Here is a 20,675-nt window from a genome sequence, read left to right as displayed (position 1 = left end):
CTTCCAGCTTCACCTCACTGCTAAGTGGAATAGTGTTTTCTTATATCTGTTCTGGTTTCTAACATAACCAATTGCAAAATAAAATAGTCAGTAAGATAGTAAAATAGGTCAAGTGCTTTGTGTGTATTAGATATGTGTGTGTGTGTGTGGTATTTTTTAAAGAGAAAAGATATTAGGCTGACAACGTTTATTAATGTGTATTGTTGATATTTATTCATTAGTAGATGTTGATAATCTTTCTATATAGAGAGGAAAACAGTGTTCCAATAATGCCTGGAAAAAAGTTAGTGATGATCTGCAAAAGGTCAAGCTGTGCTTTAGCCAAATTTATGCATTTGTTTGTACATATTACTTGTCTGGAGAAATGCATTGCAAAAGTCAGAGAAGTGTGAATTTCTAAGGATGGCTCTCTTTCAATTGGCATATTGTTTCGAAAACTGCAAATTTCGTAGGTTTGCCTTTAAATGCATGTTGTCCGATTCATAATTAACCAATTGAATGCTGACAGAGCAGGGTGGTGTGGAAGGAAACACTGCTCAAAACACTTCACTCCCTTTCCAGATACATCAGATGCTCTTTCGAGGTCAGTGGCAGGCAGGTTAAGTACAGAAGATCCCTCATTAACTGGACCAAAGTTCTTTCTCGTCCTGCTCCCTGCTTGCCAGTGTTCAGCCATGTGAATCTTGGAAGCACAGAAGCAAGTTGGCACGAGAGCAGCAGCCCTTATTTCTTAACAGTGGTTGTTCCTCTTCATTGGTACTTGTAGGGTACAAGGGAGACCAATACAGTGGTACCTCAGGTTACAGATGCTTCAGGTTACAGACGCTTCATGTTACAGACTCCGCTAACCCAGAAATAGTACCTTGGGTTAAGAACTTTGCTTCAGGATGAGAACAGAAATCGTGCAGCAGCGCGGTGGCAGCAGCGGGAGGCCTCATTAGCTAAAGTGGTATCTCAGGTTAAGAACAGTTTCAGGTTAAGAACAGACCTACAGAACGAATTAAGTTCTTAACCCGAGGAACCACTGTAGTTGGCAGAGCCAGAGTCACCTAAATTCTAGTTTTGTCCCCATTCTCCTATTCACACCTCTGCTTCTTATCTGTCCCCACCAGCTGGTATTCCTATCATCTTTCTTTAGCCTTGGATTTAGCTACCCATTCTCTATGAATGTATCTCTGGATCAGCTTTTTTTATTTTAAAAAAGATGAGATTGGAGTTGAAGTGCAGAAACAGGAACATGTGGCAAAACCCTGTTATTGTTCCTAGAGAAAAGCAGCCTCAGAGGAACAGGAAACCGGAAGGGTGTTGAACGCTTATTCCGTTCATTGATTTTGCACTTCAACTCCTTCTTTTCTATGGTTTCTTTCAAATTTGTGGAACTTTCCCCAAGAAAATCTGGATCTAGAAATAACTACCTACCATTGGAGGAATATGTCTAATCAACTGAACATACAGGGCCTTATTTATCTAAAATATGTCCAAATAAAGACATAGACAAAAATTAATATCCTCAGCATGTGATGGACTCTCCTTCCTTGGAGGTTTTTAAGCAGAGTTTGGATGGCCATCTATCACGGATGCTTTAGGTAGGCTTGATCATTAATCTGTATCGGAGAGGCAAGAAGGAAAGAGGCAGCGAGGCGCCCAGGAGCGACCCAAAGAATCCTACGCGCAAACCCTGATTGGTCGAGAGCGGCGCTAGGAATGCACCGAAGAGGATCAATGAGCGGCAGAGGTGGGGACAAGCAGGCAGCTAATAGCGAGGGAGCTCTTCCGGGGGAGGCGCCTTCGCCGCGCCGTGATTGGGCGCGGCGTGCCGGGGAGGCCAATGGGGCGCCCCGGCGCCGGCGCGTCTTGCCAGGGGGGGCTTGTGACGTGGCCGGTCTTTTGAGCTGTGACAGGCGGCCGAGGGAGCCGCGCTTGCCCTTTCTCGCCGAAGCGGAGGAGAGTCGCCTCGGGAAGGTAGCGCGGCGGTGGGAGGGAGGCCCGGTGGGTGTGGGGAGGAGTCGGCCGGCCGGCCGCCTGCTTGTTCCCTCGGGGAGACCCCCTTCCGCGGCTGCTGCACCCCGTCATGCCCGGGAGGATGGGGAACGGGCGGCGGCCGTCGGGCTGGAGCGAGGCCCTGGCCATGCAGCGCTTTCCCTCCTATGGGCGTCCTTTTGCTCTCTTCCCCTTTTACTGCTTTGTCGTCCGCCCCCTCCCACGAGCCTCCCCAACATAATTTGGATCCTCAGCCCTGCTGGAGACCCGTGGGCTGCTCTGGAGCATGTAACGGGGCGCTGTGTGTCTGAGCATGCACAGAGTGTATGTATGTTTGCCCGACCGGCTTCAACTGGCGTGCGCAAACCCTGGCTTCTTCCTGCGCTTTAGCCCCAGATTGTCTTTACTTAGAAATGTATGCACAGCACCCTTCAGCCTGCGGTGGGTACGTGAAGCCTTATCACATCCTCTGCCTTTTCAAAATGTGCATGTCGGAGGGTGTGTGTGTGTGTGTGTGTGTGTGTGCGTGCGCACAATTGGTTTGTTTTATGATGTATTCCGTGTTCCAAGTTTAATAAGTCTCCATCATTCATTTCTCGTTCTTAGAGAGCCTTGATGGCCCTCTTCACTTCTTCCATTTTTGCAGAGCTGTAAAACCCTGCTGGTACAAGATCTCAGCTAAAGGAGGCCCCTGGCTTTTTCTGGTTTCCTTGAGAGTAAATAAAGTGGGTAGCAAAGGAAATATATGCACACTCACCCAGGCATTAGTCCCATGGGGCTTGCTTCTGAGTAGACATGTATAGGAGTGCACTGTTAGTAGTTTTCTGGCACAGTACAACGGAAACATGAGGTGGAATAGACTACAGCTTTTAAGAGCAAACTGGTCTAGAAGAGGCATATGAAGATCCCTGTAGGTTCAGGCCAAAGGCCAATCTGATCCAACATGCTTCTCTCACAAAGACCAACTAGATGTCTATGGGATGTTGTCAAGCAGGGTGTGAGCATACTAGCACCCTTCCCACTCATGCTGTCCAGCAACTGGTATTCAGAGGCATAATGCATCCAACACCAGAAGTAGTACACAACTATCATTGTTAACCTTATCCTCCATGATTTGGTTTAAACTGCTTTTAAAGAGACACATCTTGTCCAACTCCACAAGGTTCCTTTTGAGGCATGGCAATCAAAACTGTGCAGAGTTCCTGTTTTGTTCTTCCCACCATTACTACCCATGTAATAAACCCTATATGGTGAACATTGGGCCTTCCAGATGTTGCTAGACTGCCAACTGCCACCAACTGCAGCCAGCACAGTCAATGCTAAGGAATAATTGGAGTTGTAGTCCAGCAACATCTGGAGGACTGCAAGTTCTCCATCTCTCTCATAAACACTTTTTTTTTGTCCTACTAGGGTTTTGTCAAACAGGCTTCTGTGGGTTTTTAAACCAGCATGAAGCATGCAAAACCTGTTTCAGAAGGCAAAAGTGGGATGGGTATATATGCCTCAAGCAAGTGTCTCTTGTTTACTGATGCTAGCTCTCTGAAGAAATATTGTATGTTTCTAGCCTGACTATTCTCAGTTCCACTGGGCAGGTGTCCTTTCCTTGCTAAGATGCTCCCCCCCCCGGATTTTTGGACACCCCAAAAACCTTGCTTTCTTGCACTTTACCCATGTGCGTCACTATCCTTGTTTCCACTATTTGCAAGTAGTGATGTGTCTGTAAATATTTGGCAGTGAGATGAATCTGGTAACTAGGCTGTAAAGCTAAAAGGATTAAATAAGAAAATGGACCTGAGAAAGCACCAGTTTGGATGGATTTACTTCTCATTCAAAATGCCTTTATAATCAGCAGATTCAGAACATTCTTCCAAAATCATTACAGTACAAGTAAAAATGTATATACGAACAGAAAATATAAAATCTGAGTATTCTCAAAACGGATTACTGGCTCATCTTATGTGTGCTGTTGCCTTATGAGAAGGGTTTCAAAGGCAACTCGTCACACTTGCCAAGGTTAGGAAGTGACAGTAAGTATCACAGCAGTTGCAGTTAGATTCATAGTATTTTAATAAACCATAAATTTGCCTCTTTCTAAAACCAGCACTTATTTCTTTTATATGCTAATTAAGCAAGATAGCTTTTTCTCCCCGTTTGGGGTGTGTAGTGGGCCAGGCCTGTATAGTCCTATCATTGAGAAGTTCATCCTGTTGCAAGCTTTCAGTGATGCAATTTTAAATCTGGGTCCTATCCAAATCTTATGTAGTGCAATACTTGCTATTTTGGGGGGTGAAATTTCTAAATGTCACATTGGAACTCCATTAACATATTAACAGAATATTAACAGAATATTCAATATTAACAGAATATTAACAGAATACTGTCAATATTAACAGAAGTAGCTATTGACTCTTCCTGTACAACATGGTCATCTGTCATGGATGCTTTAGCTGAGATTCCTGCATTGCATTGCAGGGGGTTGGACTAGATGACCCTTGGGTCCCTTCCAGCTCTTATGATTCTATGAATTAGAAAAGCTATGTGTCATCTTTGTATGCTGGAATGGTAGGATACTAACAGTTCAGTTCTATGTATGTTTGCTTGGAAACAAGTCTTTCAATGTTCAGTGGGCCTTATTCCCTTGCAAGTACATTAAAGAATCAAGCTTTTGCAGGCTGCACTCCTAGAAATGTGTTGTACTTTCCCGCTCCACTGTGAGGGATGCTGCTTAAACAGCTTATAAAAATTGAGTATAAGCATCTGGTAAAGTCACTTTTTTTTTAGGATGGGGGAAGAGTTAAGATTTTTTTAAAGAGCTTTTCTTTTCCTTGGCCAATATATTCTGTTTCATGTTTAATATGACAAGCAGTTAATCAGCACACACACAGTGGCATAGGATTACCTGTCTTTTGAATGAACCGTCTAGTAATGGTTGAGCAGAGGTCTGTATATGTATGGTTTTGCTTAGTTCTTCAAACGCTTGCATAAACCATTTTTAAAAAACCACCACAACAATCCCCTTTGGTCTTATGAACCGAATGATACTGAAAGGTAAAAGTAGGTCTTATTTATATTGAAGATTAGTCTGTCTGCTGTCAGTGTTGCAATGCTCTGGTGACAAGGGTTGTATTGTAACTCAGATTAATTGTTCTTTAAAAGCTCCACAGGGGAACATTTGCAGTAGAGTTCAGCAGCCTGGAAAAATATTTCTAATCCCTGCATCAGGACTTTAAGAATCAAAGCAACTAGGCACTTGGGATTATTATTTTTTTGTTAAGTTCTCATGGTGTTTTATCTGCTGCTAAGTGACCAACTGTGAAAAACATTTGATAATTGAAAATGCTATAGAAAATCCTCTAGCACATCATCTTACATGTTGGTTTTCAAGATGCAGGGCCTATGCAATAGTTCTTTCATGACTCAGAGCTTGGAACATAGTGATGAGAACTGGCAATACTGGTCTTCAAGCTGTAGGTCAGATATGGGGAACCTCAGGTCTAGGAGCTTGAGGCCTCTCTGTCCAGCTCTCAGGACTCTCCACAAGGCACATACCTCCCGGGCCCTTCTCTGCACCCTCTTTGAGTGTTGCTTGGCTGGAATATGTTCTTGAATTGCAATAATGTAGGTTGGTGTATGCATGTCGATATAAGCCTCCAACTCTTGTGTGGTCGACACCTATTGCTCCTCCCACTTTTGCCTCTGGCCCTGCGCACCACTGGCATGTGGCCCTCAGAATGTTGGCCAAGAAGGAATGGACTGAGAAAGGCTCCCCGCCCTTGCTATAAGCTGAGCACAAATCTGGATGTTGACTGTGAGATATCCAAAGGTAACTTAAGCATACCAAAGCTTTTAACTGACAGGCTTGGTGTGATGCAACTTTCCATGACTCATCCTGGTGTGAACTCACACCTAATGGGGAGCAAGAGTATGTTTCGTTGTATGTTGCATATAAGACAGACTCTTGGGTTGGGAACTTGGGTTTGGGTCTACCGTGTTGTCCCATGTTTTCTAGCTTAGCTGTGCAAAGTCTGTGTCTACCTCATGAAGATCATATCAGCTGTTCTGTGGAGAATTTTTAATAGTGCACTAGGATCTAGGTTTCTGTTGAAATGCTTTGTCTATGTAAGAAGGCCCGCTCAAAATCCTGCATGTAATCACAACTATTTGTATAGGTTTTGTTTGCAGTGTGGTGTTGAAGCGAACGTCCCCTTGAGTTTCATGATTCTGACCCAATTCTCTATGTGCCATTTTTTCTTTTTTCAGACCTTCAGCGCACTGTAACCATGTTTTCTAAACTGGCCCATCGGCAGTCGTTCGGCGTTCTCTGTCGAGGCGTTCATGCTTCAGTGAGTTCAGCTACGTCAGTTGCAACTAAGAAAACAGTCCAAGGCCCGCCATCATCCGACTACATATTTGAGCGTGAGGCCAAGTATGGTGCACATAACTACCACCCGCTCCCTGTTGCTCTTGAAAAAGGAAAAGGTATGTACTTTTAATCTTTCCAATAAGTTCCTAGGCAAGGGATGGAAGCTTAACTCAGCCATTCACTTTAATGCTTTCCAGTGGCAAGGATCATTTGTATCATCACTGCAACAATGATGCTTCTTTGGGAACGCAAATGTGGGATACTCTGGCTGCTGTGTATGTGCAATCTCAGCTGTTTTCCTGACCGTGTTAACTCAGAAGAAAGAAAACACTGTTACTACTATCTTCCTGGGGAAGATAGTTTCTCTTCCCCCCCTCCTTTGCTTATGGGTCGGCCTCTCCTAAACAGTTTCAAGAAGATTCCAAGGAGAGAGAGGAAGTTGGCATTTGTCAGGGTGTGGGGAGGCATATAATGGTTCTTAATGTAGGAAGGGACGCGGGTGGCGCTGTGGTCTAAACCACAGAGCCTAGGGCTTGCCGATTGGAAGGTCGGCAGTTCGAGTCAGGGATGTGTATACCTGTGAAGAGATCCAAGATTTAGAACCTCAAAGCCAAAGTGAGAGCATTTGGGTCAAAATTAAGGGAGAGAAGAATAACCGAGACCTCATTGTGGGAGTTTACTATAGATCCCCAAGCCAAACGGAGGACATAGATGATGCCTTCCTGGAACAGATGGCCAAGCATGCAAAAGGAAGGGAGATAGTAGTAATGGGGGACTTCAATTACCCGGATATTTGTTGGATGTCAAACTCAGCCAAGAGCATAAGGTCAAACAGATTCCTCACTGGCCTTACAGACAACTTCATTGTCCAGAAAGTGGGAGAAGCAACAAGAGGAACAGCCATTTTAGATCTGGTCCTAACCAATGTTGATGAGCTGGTTAGTGGGGTAGAAGTGGAAGGATCATTAGGCGCGAGTGATCATGCTCTTCTGAAGTTTACTATACAGCGGAAAGGAGCAGCCAAGCATACTAGGACTCAATTTCTTGACTTTAAGAAAGCCGACTTCATAAAACTTAGGGAAGTGCTGGGTGAGATCCCATGGACAGTAATACTAAAAGGAAAGGGAGTTCATGATGGCTGGGAGTTTGTTAAGAGGGAGATAGTAAAAGCACAACGTCAGGCAATACCAATGAGACGGAAACATGGAAGGTGCCTAAAAAAGCCAGGGTGGCTATCTAAAGAACTTTTAACTGAGTTAAGATTAAAAAAGGATGTGTACAAAAAATGGAAAAGGGGGGAAACCACCAAAGAGGAATTCAAACAAATAGCCAGCACATGTAGACACAAAGTCAGAAAAGCTAAAGCACAGAATGAACTCAGGCTTGCTAGAGAGGTTAAAAGCAACAAAAAAGGCTTTTATGGGTATGTTCGTAGCAAAAGGAAGAACAAAGAAACAGTGGGGTCACTCAGAGGAGAAGATGGTGAAATGCAAACAGGGGACACAGAAAGGGCTGAACTCCTCAATGCCTTCTTTGCCTCAGTCTTCTCCGATAAAGAAAACAATGCCCGACCTGAAGAATTTGGAGCAAATGATTCAGCAAAGGAAACACAGCCCAGAATAACTAAGGAGATAGTACAAGAATACTTGGCTAGTTTAGATGTATTCAAGTCTCCAGGGCCAGATGAACTGCATCCAAGAGTATTAAAAGAACTGGCAGATGTGATCTCAGAACCATTGGCAGTCATCTTTGAGAATTCCTGGAGAACAGGCGAAGTCCCGGCAGACTGGAGGAGGGCAAATGTTGTCCCTATTTTCAAAAAGGGGAAAAGAGAGGACCCAAATAATTACCGCCCAGTCAGTCTGACATCAATACCAGGGAAGATTCTGGAGCAGATCATTAAGCAAACAGTCTGTGAGCACCTAGAAAGGAATGCTGTGATCACCAATAGTCAGCATGGATTTCTGAAAAATAAGTCATGTCAGACTAACCTGATCTCGTTTTTTGACAGAATTACAAGCCTGGTAGATGAAGGGAACTCAGTGGATATAGCCTACCTTGATTTCAGTAAGGCATTTGACAAGGTGCCCCATGATATTCTTGTAAAGAAGCTGGTAAAATGCGGTCTTGACTATGCTACCACTCAGTGGATTTGTAACTGGCTGACTGACCGAACCCAAAGGGTGCTCATCAATGGTTCCTCTTCATCCTGGAGAAGAGTGACTAGTGGGGTGCCACAGGGTTCTGTCTTGGGCCCGGTCTTATTCAACATCTTTATCAACGACTTTGATGATGGACTCAAGGGCATCCTGATCAAATTTGCAGATGACACCAAACTGGGAGGGGTGGCTAACACCCCAGAGGACAGGATCACACTTCAAAACGACCTTGACAGATTAGAAAACTGGGCCAAAACAAACAAGATGAATTTTAACAGGGAGAAATGTAAAGTATTGCACTTGGGCAAAAAAAATGAGAGGCACAAATACAAGATGGGTGACACCTGGCTTGAGAGCAGTACATGTGAAAAGGATCTAGGAGTCTTGGTTGACCACAAACTTGACATGAGCCAACAGTGTGACGCGGCAGCTAAAAAAGCCAATGCAATTCTGGGCCTCATCAATAGGAGTATAGCATCTAGATCAAGGGAAGTAATAGTGCCACTGTATTCTGCTCTGGTCAGACCTCACCTGGAGTACTGTGTCCAGTTCTGGGCACCACAATTCAAGAAGGACACTGACAAACTGGAACGTGTCCAGAGGAGGGCAACCAAAATGGTCAAAGGCCTGGAAACGATGCCTTATGAGGAACGGCTAAGGGAGCTGGGCATGTTTAGCCTGGAGAAGAGGAGGTTAAGGGGTGATATGATAGCCATGTTCAAATATATAAAAGGATGTCACATAGAGGAGGGAGAAAGGTTGTTTTCTGCTGCTCCAGAGAAGCGGACACGGAGCAATGGATCCAAACTACAAGAAAGAAGATTCCACCTAAACATTAGGAAGAACTTGCTGACAGTAAGAGCTGTTTGACAGTGGAATTTGCTGCCAAGGAGTGTGGTGGAGTCTCCTACTTTGGAGGTCTTTAAGCAGAGGCTTGACAACCATATGTCAGGAGTGCTCTGATGGTGTTTCCTGCTTGGCAGGGGGTTGGACTCGATGGCCCTTGTGGTCTCTTCCAACTCTATGATTCTATGATTCTATGAGTCCCCGCGAGGGGGTGAGCTCCTGTTGTTTGGTCCCAGCTCCTGCCCACCTAGCAGTTCAAAAGCACATCAAAGTGCAAGTAGATAAATAGGTACAATAGGAAGGTAAGCGGCGTTTCTGTGCACTGCTCTGGTTCACCAGAAGCGGCTTAGTCATGCTGGCCACATGACCCGGAAGCTGTCTGTGGACAAACGCCGGCTCCCTCGGCCTATAGAGCGAGATGAACGTGCAACCCCAGAGTTGTCCACAACTGGACCTAATGGTCAGGGGTACCTTTCCCTTTGTATTTAATGTAGGGGCAGTCATTTGTATAGTCTAGTTCCACAGTTCTCCTATGGTGGTTTGGTGATTAAGTTAAAAGTAACTTCCTCTTAGCCAGCATTGTGCAATATGCAGATGTGAGAACTATCCTAGTTGTCTGAACAGGACAGAAGCATGTTGAATTCAAAAGATAGGCAGCAGCAGGCATAGCCTTGTGTACATGGCTTGCCGGTCTTTCATTCCCTGATGATGCATAGGGTAAGTATTTTGCAAAGAGTTGTGAGAAGCAGCCTGCAGCTGTCACTGGCTGAATTAATCTGTGCCTGCTCCTCTATTTCTGGCTCACTGAGTGCTGCTTGGCATTTGAGACCAACTCAGGAGAGGTGGCATAATTGCCTTTAAACTAGGGGCGGGGAATCATGTCTGACTCTTGGCCATGCTGTCTAGGGATGCTGGGAGTTGGTGTTCAGTAATGTCAGGGGACGCAGGTGGCGCTGTGGGTAAAACCTCAGTGCCTAGGGCTTGCCGATCGCATGGTCGGCGGTTCGAATCCCCGCAGCGGTGTGAGCTCCCGTCTTTCAGTCCCAGCTCCTGCCCACCTAGCAGTTCGAAAGCACCCTTAAGTGCAAGTAGATAAATAGGTACCGCTTTATAGCGGGAAGGTAAACGGCATTTCCGTGTGCTGCGCTGGTGCTGGCTCGCCAGAGCAGCTTCGTCACACTGGCCACGTGACCCAGAAGTGTCTCCGGACAGCGCTGGCCCCCAGCCTCTTAAGTGAGATGGGCGCACAACCCTAGAGTCGGACACGACTGGCCTGTACGGGCAGGGGTACCTTTACCTTTACCTTTTAATGTCTGGAGAACGGCAGGTTCCCTGACCTGCTTTAAAACCTAGGATGCTTGAGAGTTCTGAGCATAAAAATGTCACACTATATATATATATATTATACATACATTATACAGTTATCATCACTTACCATTTATTCATTGACTTCCCCACACATCCCTCCATGGGTTCTTGTTTAAGCTTTGCTGCATCTCCTTAGTTACCACCCCTCTTCTAGTTATTTTTAGCTGCTGCTCATATATCTAGCCCTACTTGGAAATTTATCTGGTTGTTATATTTCTTTTAAGTATTCACCACATTTCCATTTAGTTGTATATAAAAAACAGCAGATCATACTGCATTCAGTGTGGTGTGTATTGTTATAAAAACTTACTGCTCTTTTATATTGCCTTTATTTTCTGCAGTTCTTTGGTTTATGTTGCCTTCAGTTCCGGGCGCAATGGTTAGCATTTGAAATTTTAAAACCTGCGTTAATGTAAACCAGGGATCTGGTGGCCAAGGTCTTTCTCTCCCTCTAATGACGTCAGGTGATCAATAGGGGGTAGTGGTGGCCCAGCCCATCTGTCAAATGTGGTCTGCTGGGATAGAGAGAGATAGTGACTTCAAAGCATCATACATGCCTTGCAGAGAGCCCTGTTCAGTGCTTGGAAGCCTCTGAAAAGCAGGCTTGAACTCAGTGGATGGGAGGTAAGTTCGAACCTGCTTTCTGCAGGGATCAGCTGTGCCTACTGGTTCTCCACAGGAAGCTCACTTGTGTACCTAAATCAGCTTGCCCTTACCTGCCCCAGCCACACTGATGGGGCTGGTGTGAGGCAGCTGAGAATGGCTTGGGGTGAAATGGCCTAGTAGGCCAAATGGGGAGGCCTGGAGCACCACATCTGGCCCACGGACTGCAGCTTTCACGCCCCTAATCTAAATAATTCTAATGTCTATCTTTGGTAGCGCTCTGTTAGCATTCTTTATTTTTGGTGTCTCCCCAGTGCATATATTGCTAGACTATCCTGACCTTAGGGCATCAACTGTTTAGCATACTTACCACCTGATCTACAAGGTTTCTGAATTTTTATTACTTTTGACAAGCTTCACCAAATCAAGGGAATGTCTGTTTAGCCTAATTAGAAGCGCAAATGGTCTCAAAGTCTGTTTCCTTGCTACTATGTAACCTCATAATGCAAGATTAAAGCTTGTAGTAAAACAAGCGTTTGGAAACTGTTTTCAGGTCAACACTTTTACCGGTTTGCATTTGCAAATTAGCAGCTTCTTAGGTTAGTATTATCTTCCTGAACATGTGTTTGGTAGCTGGCTAAGTGTAGCAAAGTACAAAGTATACCTCATGCTTCCGTGAGGAGAAGCAGGCAGTTTTATTGTCTTGGCATCTGGCAGCCTGCCTTGGCATAGCACTTGTGGCAGATGGGTGCAGGCATGGAGTCTCGCTCTCACCTAGGAAGTTTGAAAATAAAACAGCCTTTCCATAGTTTTATATTGTTGGCCTACAAAGAGATTTTGTGCTCAAATGCATATTACCTGATCTACCTTAGAAGGTGCATGTTGAACATTGTGGGTGAAAAGTCAGTGTGACCCAAATGATGGTCATTTTGGAAGCTAGCTATTCATTCCTGTGCTTATGAAGCTGTGCCTGGTAAACACATTTGATATCTATGTGAAATGGCTACAAGTCTTTCATAGCTAAAGTCAGCATGAGCAGATTGCCCTAGGCTGTGCCAAAAATGTAATCTCTGGCTTGTGCTAGCAGGACTACCTTGGGGAAAATGCAGCACCAGACAGCCCATTTTCAAGGGAGGAGAACGAAGTTTATCCCTACCCCCTCATCGCACAGATAATTTGTATTTTCAGGTGTCAATCTTTTCTCAGTACTACTACAGCGCTTGACACAAAATAGCTTAACCAGTTATCTTACAGTCACAGAAAATGCATAGGTAACTGTGCCAAAAAGTACGTATAGGAAGTTGAGAAATGTGAATTCTGTACTTTGTGTCATTCCTGTTCAGTTTTGCTAAAGCAGCCATTCCGTTTATATAGTATATACTGAAGTGCTGCTTTTTTATTTAGCCAAATATTATATGATGTTTTTTAGCAGTTGAATGACTTAATCTGTTGCATCATTCACCCTATGCCTCAATTCTAAAAACAATAAATGATCAACATTATTTTTTTGTTTTATATGTCACCAGAGGTTTGTGTGTGTGATATATCATTTGATAATATTCTCCTAATATTGTACCTCTGCTTGTTTACCCTCCCCCCAGGTGTTTATGTGTGGGATGTAGAAGGCAGAAAATACTTTGATTTCTTAAGTGCTTACAGTGCTGTCAATCAAGGCCATTGTCACCCAAAGATTGTAGCTGCTTTGAAAGCCCAGTGTGACAAACTTACCCTTACCTCAAGAGCATTTTACAATGATGTACTTGGCGAATATGAAGAGTATATCACAAAAATGTTCAAATACAACAAAGTGCTTCCAATGAACACAGGTAAGGCTTTCTGTTCTGTCCTCCAAAAAAGCATGTGAACGGACAGCTTTTGTCACTTAAGTGGGAAGCTAGAGAGAACAGTTGTGGTTCCCTGAAATTTGGGTTTGCTTCCTGTGTGTTTGGAAATCTGTTGCACACAAAGTGCTGTGTCTCCAACCTTTTTCAGGTCAAGGATGTATTCAGAATTTTGAGCAAGTACAGAGAGGGGGGTGGGGGAAGGCTGCTGTGGGGCCATGCTCTTGCTGCTGCTATAGGAGGTCGTTTAGCTTAAGTCAATGTTTCTCTCTTACTTTGCAATGGCACTGCCAAAGTATAGTCATGGTTCCAAGGCATGTGCAGAGTTCCAGCAGAACTCAGCTTCTTGATAACATCACACTGCTTTTAGCTGTCCCTTCCCACACTTCCAGGGCCCTAGGCTGTTACCCTGCATGGCATACTTCCGTAATAGTCCACCATGTGGCTTCTGATAGTAATGAGTTCGCCTTCTCTTCCTACCCCTCTCCTGGTTCCACCTTTCGTGCTCTCTTATTTTAGGTGTGGAGGCTGGAGAAACAGCTTGTAAACTGGCTCGAAAGTGGGCATATACAGTGAAAGGAATTCCCAAATACAAGGCAAAGATACTTTTCGCAGGTATGTCAGAGTTTTAAATATCAGAAGAACTCGTTGCAGGTGGGCATAACAAAGGTATTGGAGACTTTGGATTATGAAATCATGCATATTTTAAAAACAACAACATGCTGTAGGAATACCTTTGTATTAAAAATACCTTTGTATTAAAAAACTTACCTGTGTAAAGTAAGCTACATTTCAGTGGCAGCTGCACTTGATGAGAGAGAGGAATGGGCCATTGATGGGCATGGTCAGGGAAGAGAAAATGTGTTCTGGGAAAGTCCCAAGAGTTGGGTGGAAAGACCAGAGAAGCCACTTTTGGTTTCTGGACCTGAAGTTCCCACCCCTGTTAAATGGTTTGTGGCTTGTAATGAATTCATCACTTTACTAAGTTAAAATAATGTGCAAAGTTGTGCCCTCATCACCTTCCGATTTATCAAATCCTATATTGTCTCTGGTGCCGTAAAGAACCGAAACCTAAGTAAGAAGAGATTAATCTTTCTTTTCATGGGTGAAAGTGGGGTGGGAATATGGTGCTGACAAATTAGGGCTACAGTCATAAACAACATTTATTAGGGAACGAATCCTGTTCAGTTTGGAGGGACTTGCTGTTGAGGCAGTGTGCTTAGGCTTGTGAAATGTATTGGTCAACTGAAATCTCATGCAGTCCGTGTTCTGGGCTCTGTTAAGACAGCATGCTGTAATCATTCATCCTGGACAATCATGTTGGGTAAAAGACTCTGTTTTGTTATAACTTTGGTAAGTTGCAACCCTTTGGCACTTGCATACATGGCAAACATACAAGGTGAACATGATTAAACGACCCGTATTTTGCTGTGCATTTTCAACAGAATCAATTCTCATAACATTAAATGCTGTTTAAAATCCAGAGTTGGGCAAGGAGGTTTTAATACCTGTGCCATGTTGGGTGGGATGATGGGAGTTGTAGTTCAGCAACATCTAGGGGACCACTGGTTACCCACCCTTGATCTAAACACAACTGTGATACATCTCTAGCATCTCTACCTTTTAGAAAGATGTGGTATCTTTTGACATCTTTGGATTGTTGAGTTGGCTAGGCTGCATAACGTAACTAAACATTATATGTTTTTTTCATCCTTCCCCATCCCCCTTCCAGCTGGAAACTTCTGGGGAAGAACATTGTCTGCTGTCTCAAGTTCTACAGATCCTTCCAGTTACGATGGGTTTGGACCATTTATGCCAGGGTTTGAAATAATTCCATACAATGACTTGCCAGCTCTTGAGGTGTGTTGCAATCTTCCATTCTGTGAAGACTTATTCAGAAGTTAGGAGAAGGAATGTTATAAATCTTGTTCTGCCTCTCTCTATAACGGCATTCAGTAACTGTCTTTCTTCATTGCAATATGCTTGTCCATAGCGTGCACTTCAAGATCCAAATGTAGCAGCTTTCATGGTAGAACCAATTCAAGGGGAAGCTGGTGTCATTGTTCCTGATAAAGGTTACCTCACAGGTGTGCGAGAGCTTTGCACAAAGCATAATGTAAGTAAGTCACTGTGCTAAGAAGAGAACATTTAAGCTGTGGAAAGTGGCCAAGTCTTTTAACTAATACAACAGGCCTTGTTTAGACCAAAGATAACAATCGTATAATGCTGTTATATGTTTCAAAAAACATTTTTTTACACTGCTGGTTAACACAATCTAATATTTAGTTAGTTGAATCTTCCAAAGGTCCAGTAGTAAGTGGTATAGCTTTTTTTATTATTATAAAGAATTCAGTGTTTTTCTCACCAATGATGTCGGTTTTGACCTGGTAAAACACTTCCCCCCCCAAAGTGAGCTATTGCTTAACTCTACTATCTTATCAGTTCTGTGCCTATCTTAAGTAGACGACAAGGTTGTTGTAATATACTTTGTGTACCTTTTAAATGGACTTTATCCCACTCCTGGGCAACTCATAAATTGTCTTTGCTTTTCGGTCTGATAGTGCTGTTTCCATAGAACATTTTGGTTTATCTTGGGGTACAGCAGTGTCAAATTTCACCTTGTGGAATGATTATAATGACCTTCTTGCTTCCAAATATATACATCATTTGGACTTTACCACATAATAGATCAGACAGAGTAAATGGTAGATTAGGAATGGGGTCAAGAAAGCCATATTGCAAGATCTTCATTTGGAGTGTGGCTTTGGAGAATCTTCTCTTTTAAAGGAGAACAAAACAAACTAAATGCTCATTGAATGACAATTCATCAAGTCATTCTCTATGCAAGTCTAAAGGGGCTCTCTGGATTGAAGCTATTTTCTTTTATGCTTTCCAGCGCATGATGAGACTCTGATAATACTATGCAAGTGATATTCAGGCCTCTCATATGAAAAGTTCTAAAGGGGCTGTTAAGTGAAATGCTGTTAAGCATTCTTGGCTTGTGAAATTGTACTACCATAAAGAATCTTGTGGGCACAAATGTAGCCTAGAATTTTTAAAGTTATGCGATCTAGCAGTATGGAGCTAGTTTAATTATACCAGTTTCTGTAGTTTGGACGAGAGTTGCTAGGGATGTTTGGGGTGAACTTTCCTTGTCAAGGAAATACTTCTTGAATATGTGCTCCTTTTAAAATAAAACAGGTTCTCTTTATCGCTGATGAAATTCAGACTGGGTTGGCAAGGACTGGGAAAATGCTGGCTGTCGATCATGAAAATGTTAGACCAGATATGATCCTGCTCGGAAAGGCCCTGTCTGGAGGTGTTTATCCTGTAAGTAATATTGAATGAGAAACAGCTGGTTCTGAACTTCTTTTTTGGAGATTTCAACAGGTTTAAGATACAAAACTGGCTTAATGAATGGGTCATTGATGAAGTGGAGTCAGTCAGGACTATCTTCCAGAATTCATGTTCTTACAATATGACAGTGGTCAGCAAATGGGGACATAGGAAGCTTCCTTATATTGAGTTAGACTATTGATCCATTTAGCTCAGTACTGACTACAGTGGTGCCCCGCAAGACGAATGCCTCGCAGGACGGAAAACCCGCTAGACGAAAGGGTTTTCCGTTTTTGAGCTGCTTGGCAAGACGATTTTCCCTATGGGCTTGCTTTGCAAGACGAAAACGTCTTGCAAGTGTTCCGTCCCCCCCCGCTTCCCCCCTTTTTCTAAGCCGCTAAGCCGCTAATAGCCTTTTAGCTGCTAAGCCGCTAAGCCTTTAATAGCCGCTAATAGCCTTTTAGCCGCTAATCCGCTAAGCCTTTAATAGCTGCTAAGCCTTTAATAGCCGCTAAACCGCTAATAGCACTAATTCGCTAAGCCGCTAATAGGGTTGCTTCGCAAGACGAAAAAACCGCTAGACGAAGAGACTCGCGGAACGGATTAATTTCGTCTTGCGAGGCACCACTGTACATTGAATGGCAGTGACCATCCAGGGTTTCAGAAGGGGTTTTTTCTTAGTCCTTTCTGGAGATGCCAGGAACTGAACCTGTTGGTGTAATGCAGATTGCATGCTGACCAATTCAATTGTGGTCCTGCAGCTCTGAATTTCCAAGGTCAGACCTGTAACAACCTAGAAGTACTGAACTGAGGTACTGTACTCTAATACTTGAAATTGCCCCATTGTTAGTATATTTAGCTGGGCAAGAATAACAGTAAATAATCATATTCAGGAAGGGAAATTTCTCCATCACATTGCTCCAGGTTTCTAACTAAGTCCAGAGGAACTAGGCACAAAGCAAGCATTTTGAAGTGTGATATGGTATTATGAAACTAGCTGTACATTTGGGTAGTTTAACAACTCTCTTGTTTTTGAACAAGTATTGCTTAGTTTGGAATCTTAAGTATATATTTGGAAAAAAGGTCTGTTCAGATCGGTGGCTCTCACATCCAGTAAAATGTCTTGAAGGATCAGGCCATTTAAGTTCTCTAGACCACTTACGTGACTGTCTGGTGAAAACAGCTTTGAAACGGAGAATTTCTTTTCCTGCTGAGTAGCCTGAGTACCACATCCAGCATTTTGCAACTCTCTTTGAGCTGAGTCAGAAGTTTAAAAATGGCAAATAAATGCTGAACACAGTAAACAGGCAATTGTACCTACTTGCAGTTCATTCTGCAAAGCATTTACTGAGGAATGCATACTTTATAAAGCAACGGGAAATAAATAGGAATATTGCCTTAGACTCTGTGCAGCAGCTGTAACCGTAGGGGGGAGGCAGCAAAGTGATTTGTTTGTTTGTTTGTTTAAAGCATTTTTGCCCCACTCTTTAGCTGTAAACACTCCCTGAGCTGCTTTACATATCAATAAAAACAAAGCAACAAACCAACACAGTCCCGACTTTCAGAATTACAGTCTTAAATGCATAATGATGCCAAAACGTTACAGACATGTAATTTAGTGGAACCTCTGTGGTGTTGTGAAGCAGGACAAAGGAAAAATGTTCTTAAGTTTTTGGTAAATGTTGTCTCAGTGCAGAATTTATGTTCTTAGGTTTCAGCGGTACTATGTGATGATGAAATCATGCTCTCCATTAAACCTGGAGAACATGGTTCTACATATGGAGGGAACCCATTGGCTTGCCGGGTGGCCATAGCAGCACTCGAGGTATGTAAATATCAGTTTAAGGTCTACGAATGCTATGCATGACTATGCTAACACTGTGCAGTATTTAAATAACTCAAAAACTGCATGTTCACAGTCATTTCCCTCAACTTGTCTAATAATAAAAGTAGCCAAATATCCATGTATCTGCTTTGTGTCGTATGTTTGTTCACGTCTTCATAATTGAAGACTTCTTTTTTACACCTGTACCATGTTATGACTTGTAATTTTATAGTTAACTGTGTATTGTTAGTAAATATAATTATAAGTAATTATAAATTATAATTATGGTTAGTAGTGGTCTTGTGATGAGAGCCAAACTGAACCTTATGTTTACATTTTTATGATTCTTCCTCCATCATTCAGTTTTCTTACCTTTGTTTCAAACTGCTTTAGGTAATTGAAGAAGAAAAGTTAGTTAAGAATTCAGAAATCATGGGCAACTTATTGAGGAATGAGCTTATGAAGACTCCGTCAGATATTGTGGCTTGTGTCAGAGGAAAAGGATTATTAAATGCTATTGTTATTCGTGAAACAAAAGGTAAGGCTGTTTTTACACTGCGCTAACAAGACTTCAACATGATTCAAGGCCATTTTCACTTTTGCAAGAGAATTGTGCAAGTTCCAGTTTGGAGGCAATAGCATAATAGCATATCCATTCAGAATGAATTAGGTGCTGCTGCTGTTTGAGTAAAGGTATATAATTTGGGGGTATATATCCTGTTCTCCTTTTTTACTTTTTTGAATAAAAAAGGCAGTATTTGAAAATACACACAAAAGGAGAATAGGGAACTTTGACCCAAAATACCTGAAACTGAGGATGCTCTAGGAATAGGGTTTAGACAGTTTCAATCGCAACAGAAAGTTCTAAAAGTCTGAAGTCCTCCTGACTGGGGTAAATAGGTAGTAGCCCAGACTGCTTGACATGCTTTTTCCTGAAAAAAGATTGCAAGTTCAATCAAGTTTATGTACTGTCTAAAAAGTGGGAGCACATCTGGTCTCTTGTGGCCAGAGGTGAAATATTTGTCCAAGCTGCCATTTCTAAACAGACTTTGAACAAATTTATTTCCTGTCTGGAAATGAAACCACAACCTATCTCCTTCATGTAGTGTGGCTTAGAGTGTTGGATTAGGACCTTGAAGGTCGGGGTTTAAATCCCCACTTGGTCATAAAAGCAAACTGGGTGACCATGGACCAGTCGCCATCTGTCAGCCTAACCTACCTCACAGAATTGTTGTGATGAGGAAATGGGAAGGAGGAGAAACACCTGTGCCACCTTGAGCTCCTTGTAATGCTTACTTCAGTTGGTTGTAAAGCAAATATTTGATTCTGTTTTTGGATTTCTTTTAAAGACTATGATGCCTGGAAAGTGTGTCTGCGACTCCGTGACAATGGACTGCTGGCCAAACCAACACATGGTGATATCATCCGATTGGCTCCCCCCCTGGTGATCAAGGAGGATGAGATCAGAGAATGCACTGAAATTATCCACAAAACCATTTTATCTTTCTAAAGGCACAGTGTTCAATGTCTGCCTTCAACTTTGATTCCATAACGCTACTACGAAAGAAATATTCTTGAACCCCGCCCCCCTTTCAAGTTCAATATTTTTCATCCAACTATTCCCGCTGGGTTGCAAACCAAAAGCCTTTTAAAATCAGTTTTAATTTTTTAAAAAATAATGGACCTGGGGGGGGGAAAAGCAAATGACTAAAATTGTTTTTGATTTATTGTGACTTTGGCTATGTCTCCTTTTACATGTCAGCCAAAATATAAATTATATGAAACTGTTGTACCAAATGCTAACATCTTAAGAAGCTATTTAAAACCCCCCAGACATTTCAAACTTTTTCTTTTGCCATTTGCCCCTGTATGGAGGACTGAAATCTTGCTGTTGGTGCTAATGATTGTATCCTGACTGGAAATCCTAGCTTCAGAGGATCAAGAACAGTAGAATCTCTCACCTTTTTGAAATCTGTATTGGTTCATAAAGGTAGCTCAAATGGATATCTTACTGGTCAGTGTTTTGTTGCTATAACAAGCATATTCATTGCATTTTAAAACTAATGGCGAATTGGCATTGGATGCTGAATCTAGTACTTGTCACCTACCCAACATTGCAGTTAAAAAAATTTGAATGTAAAGGTAAAAATTGTTCTAATATTGATACTGTTTGTTGTTTTTCAATTGGGATAGAGTTGTTTTGTTAATAATAACTGGTGTAGCGTAGCATGTCTCTGTTGAGAGAGATGCAATTTCATCATCAAAATGGAAACTTTAAGTGAGATATTACTGCTTTTAAGGTTTTTAAAAGCATTGCTTTTATAGTGTATGTGCGTGAAGACTTCTCCATTAAC

General features: G+C 42.7%; 1 protein-coding gene across 1 annotated transcript; it reads left to right on the top strand.

Annotated features, from left to right (window-relative positions):
- Positions 1-1,818: 1,818 nt before the first annotated feature.
- OAT (ornithine aminotransferase) lies at positions 1,819-20,325 on the top strand. Its single transcript, XM_081193024.1, has 10 exons — positions 1,819-1,962; positions 6,241-6,459; positions 12,921-13,145; positions 13,680-13,775; positions 14,893-15,020; positions 15,154-15,276; positions 16,362-16,490; positions 18,208-18,321; positions 18,715-18,859; positions 19,671-20,325. Exons 2-10 carry the CDS (start codon positions 6,261-6,263, stop codon positions 19,829-19,831), a joined length of 1,320 nt encoding a protein of 439 aa, XP_081049150.1. The 5' UTR covers positions 1,819-1,962; positions 6,241-6,260; the 3' UTR covers positions 19,832-20,325.
- Positions 20,326-20,675: the final 350 nt, after the last annotated feature.

Source organism: Podarcis bocagei, assembly GCF_964188305.1.
Source record: "Podarcis bocagei genome assembly, chromosome: 4".
Lineage (NCBI taxonomy): Eukaryota > Metazoa > Chordata > Lepidosauria > Squamata > Lacertidae > Podarcis > Podarcis bocagei.
Note: the sequence above shows the minus strand (reverse complement) of the source record. Positions and strands in the feature narration are given on the sequence as shown.

Excerpts from the sequence above, each read along its gene's own strand:
- OAT (XM_081193024.1), top strand. The coding sequence starts at position 6,261 with ATGTTTTCTAAACTGGCCCATCGGCAGTCGTTCGGCGTTCTCTGTCGA. Across the intron at positions 13,146-13,679 it reads AGTGCTTCCAATGAACACAG|GTGTGGAGGCTGGAGAAACA; the intron begins GTAAGGCTTTCT and ends CTCTTATTTTAG. Across the intron at positions 13,776-14,892 it reads GGCAAAGATACTTTTCGCAG|CTGGAAACTTCTGGGGAAGA; the intron begins GTATGTCAGAGT and ends TCCCCCTTCCAG.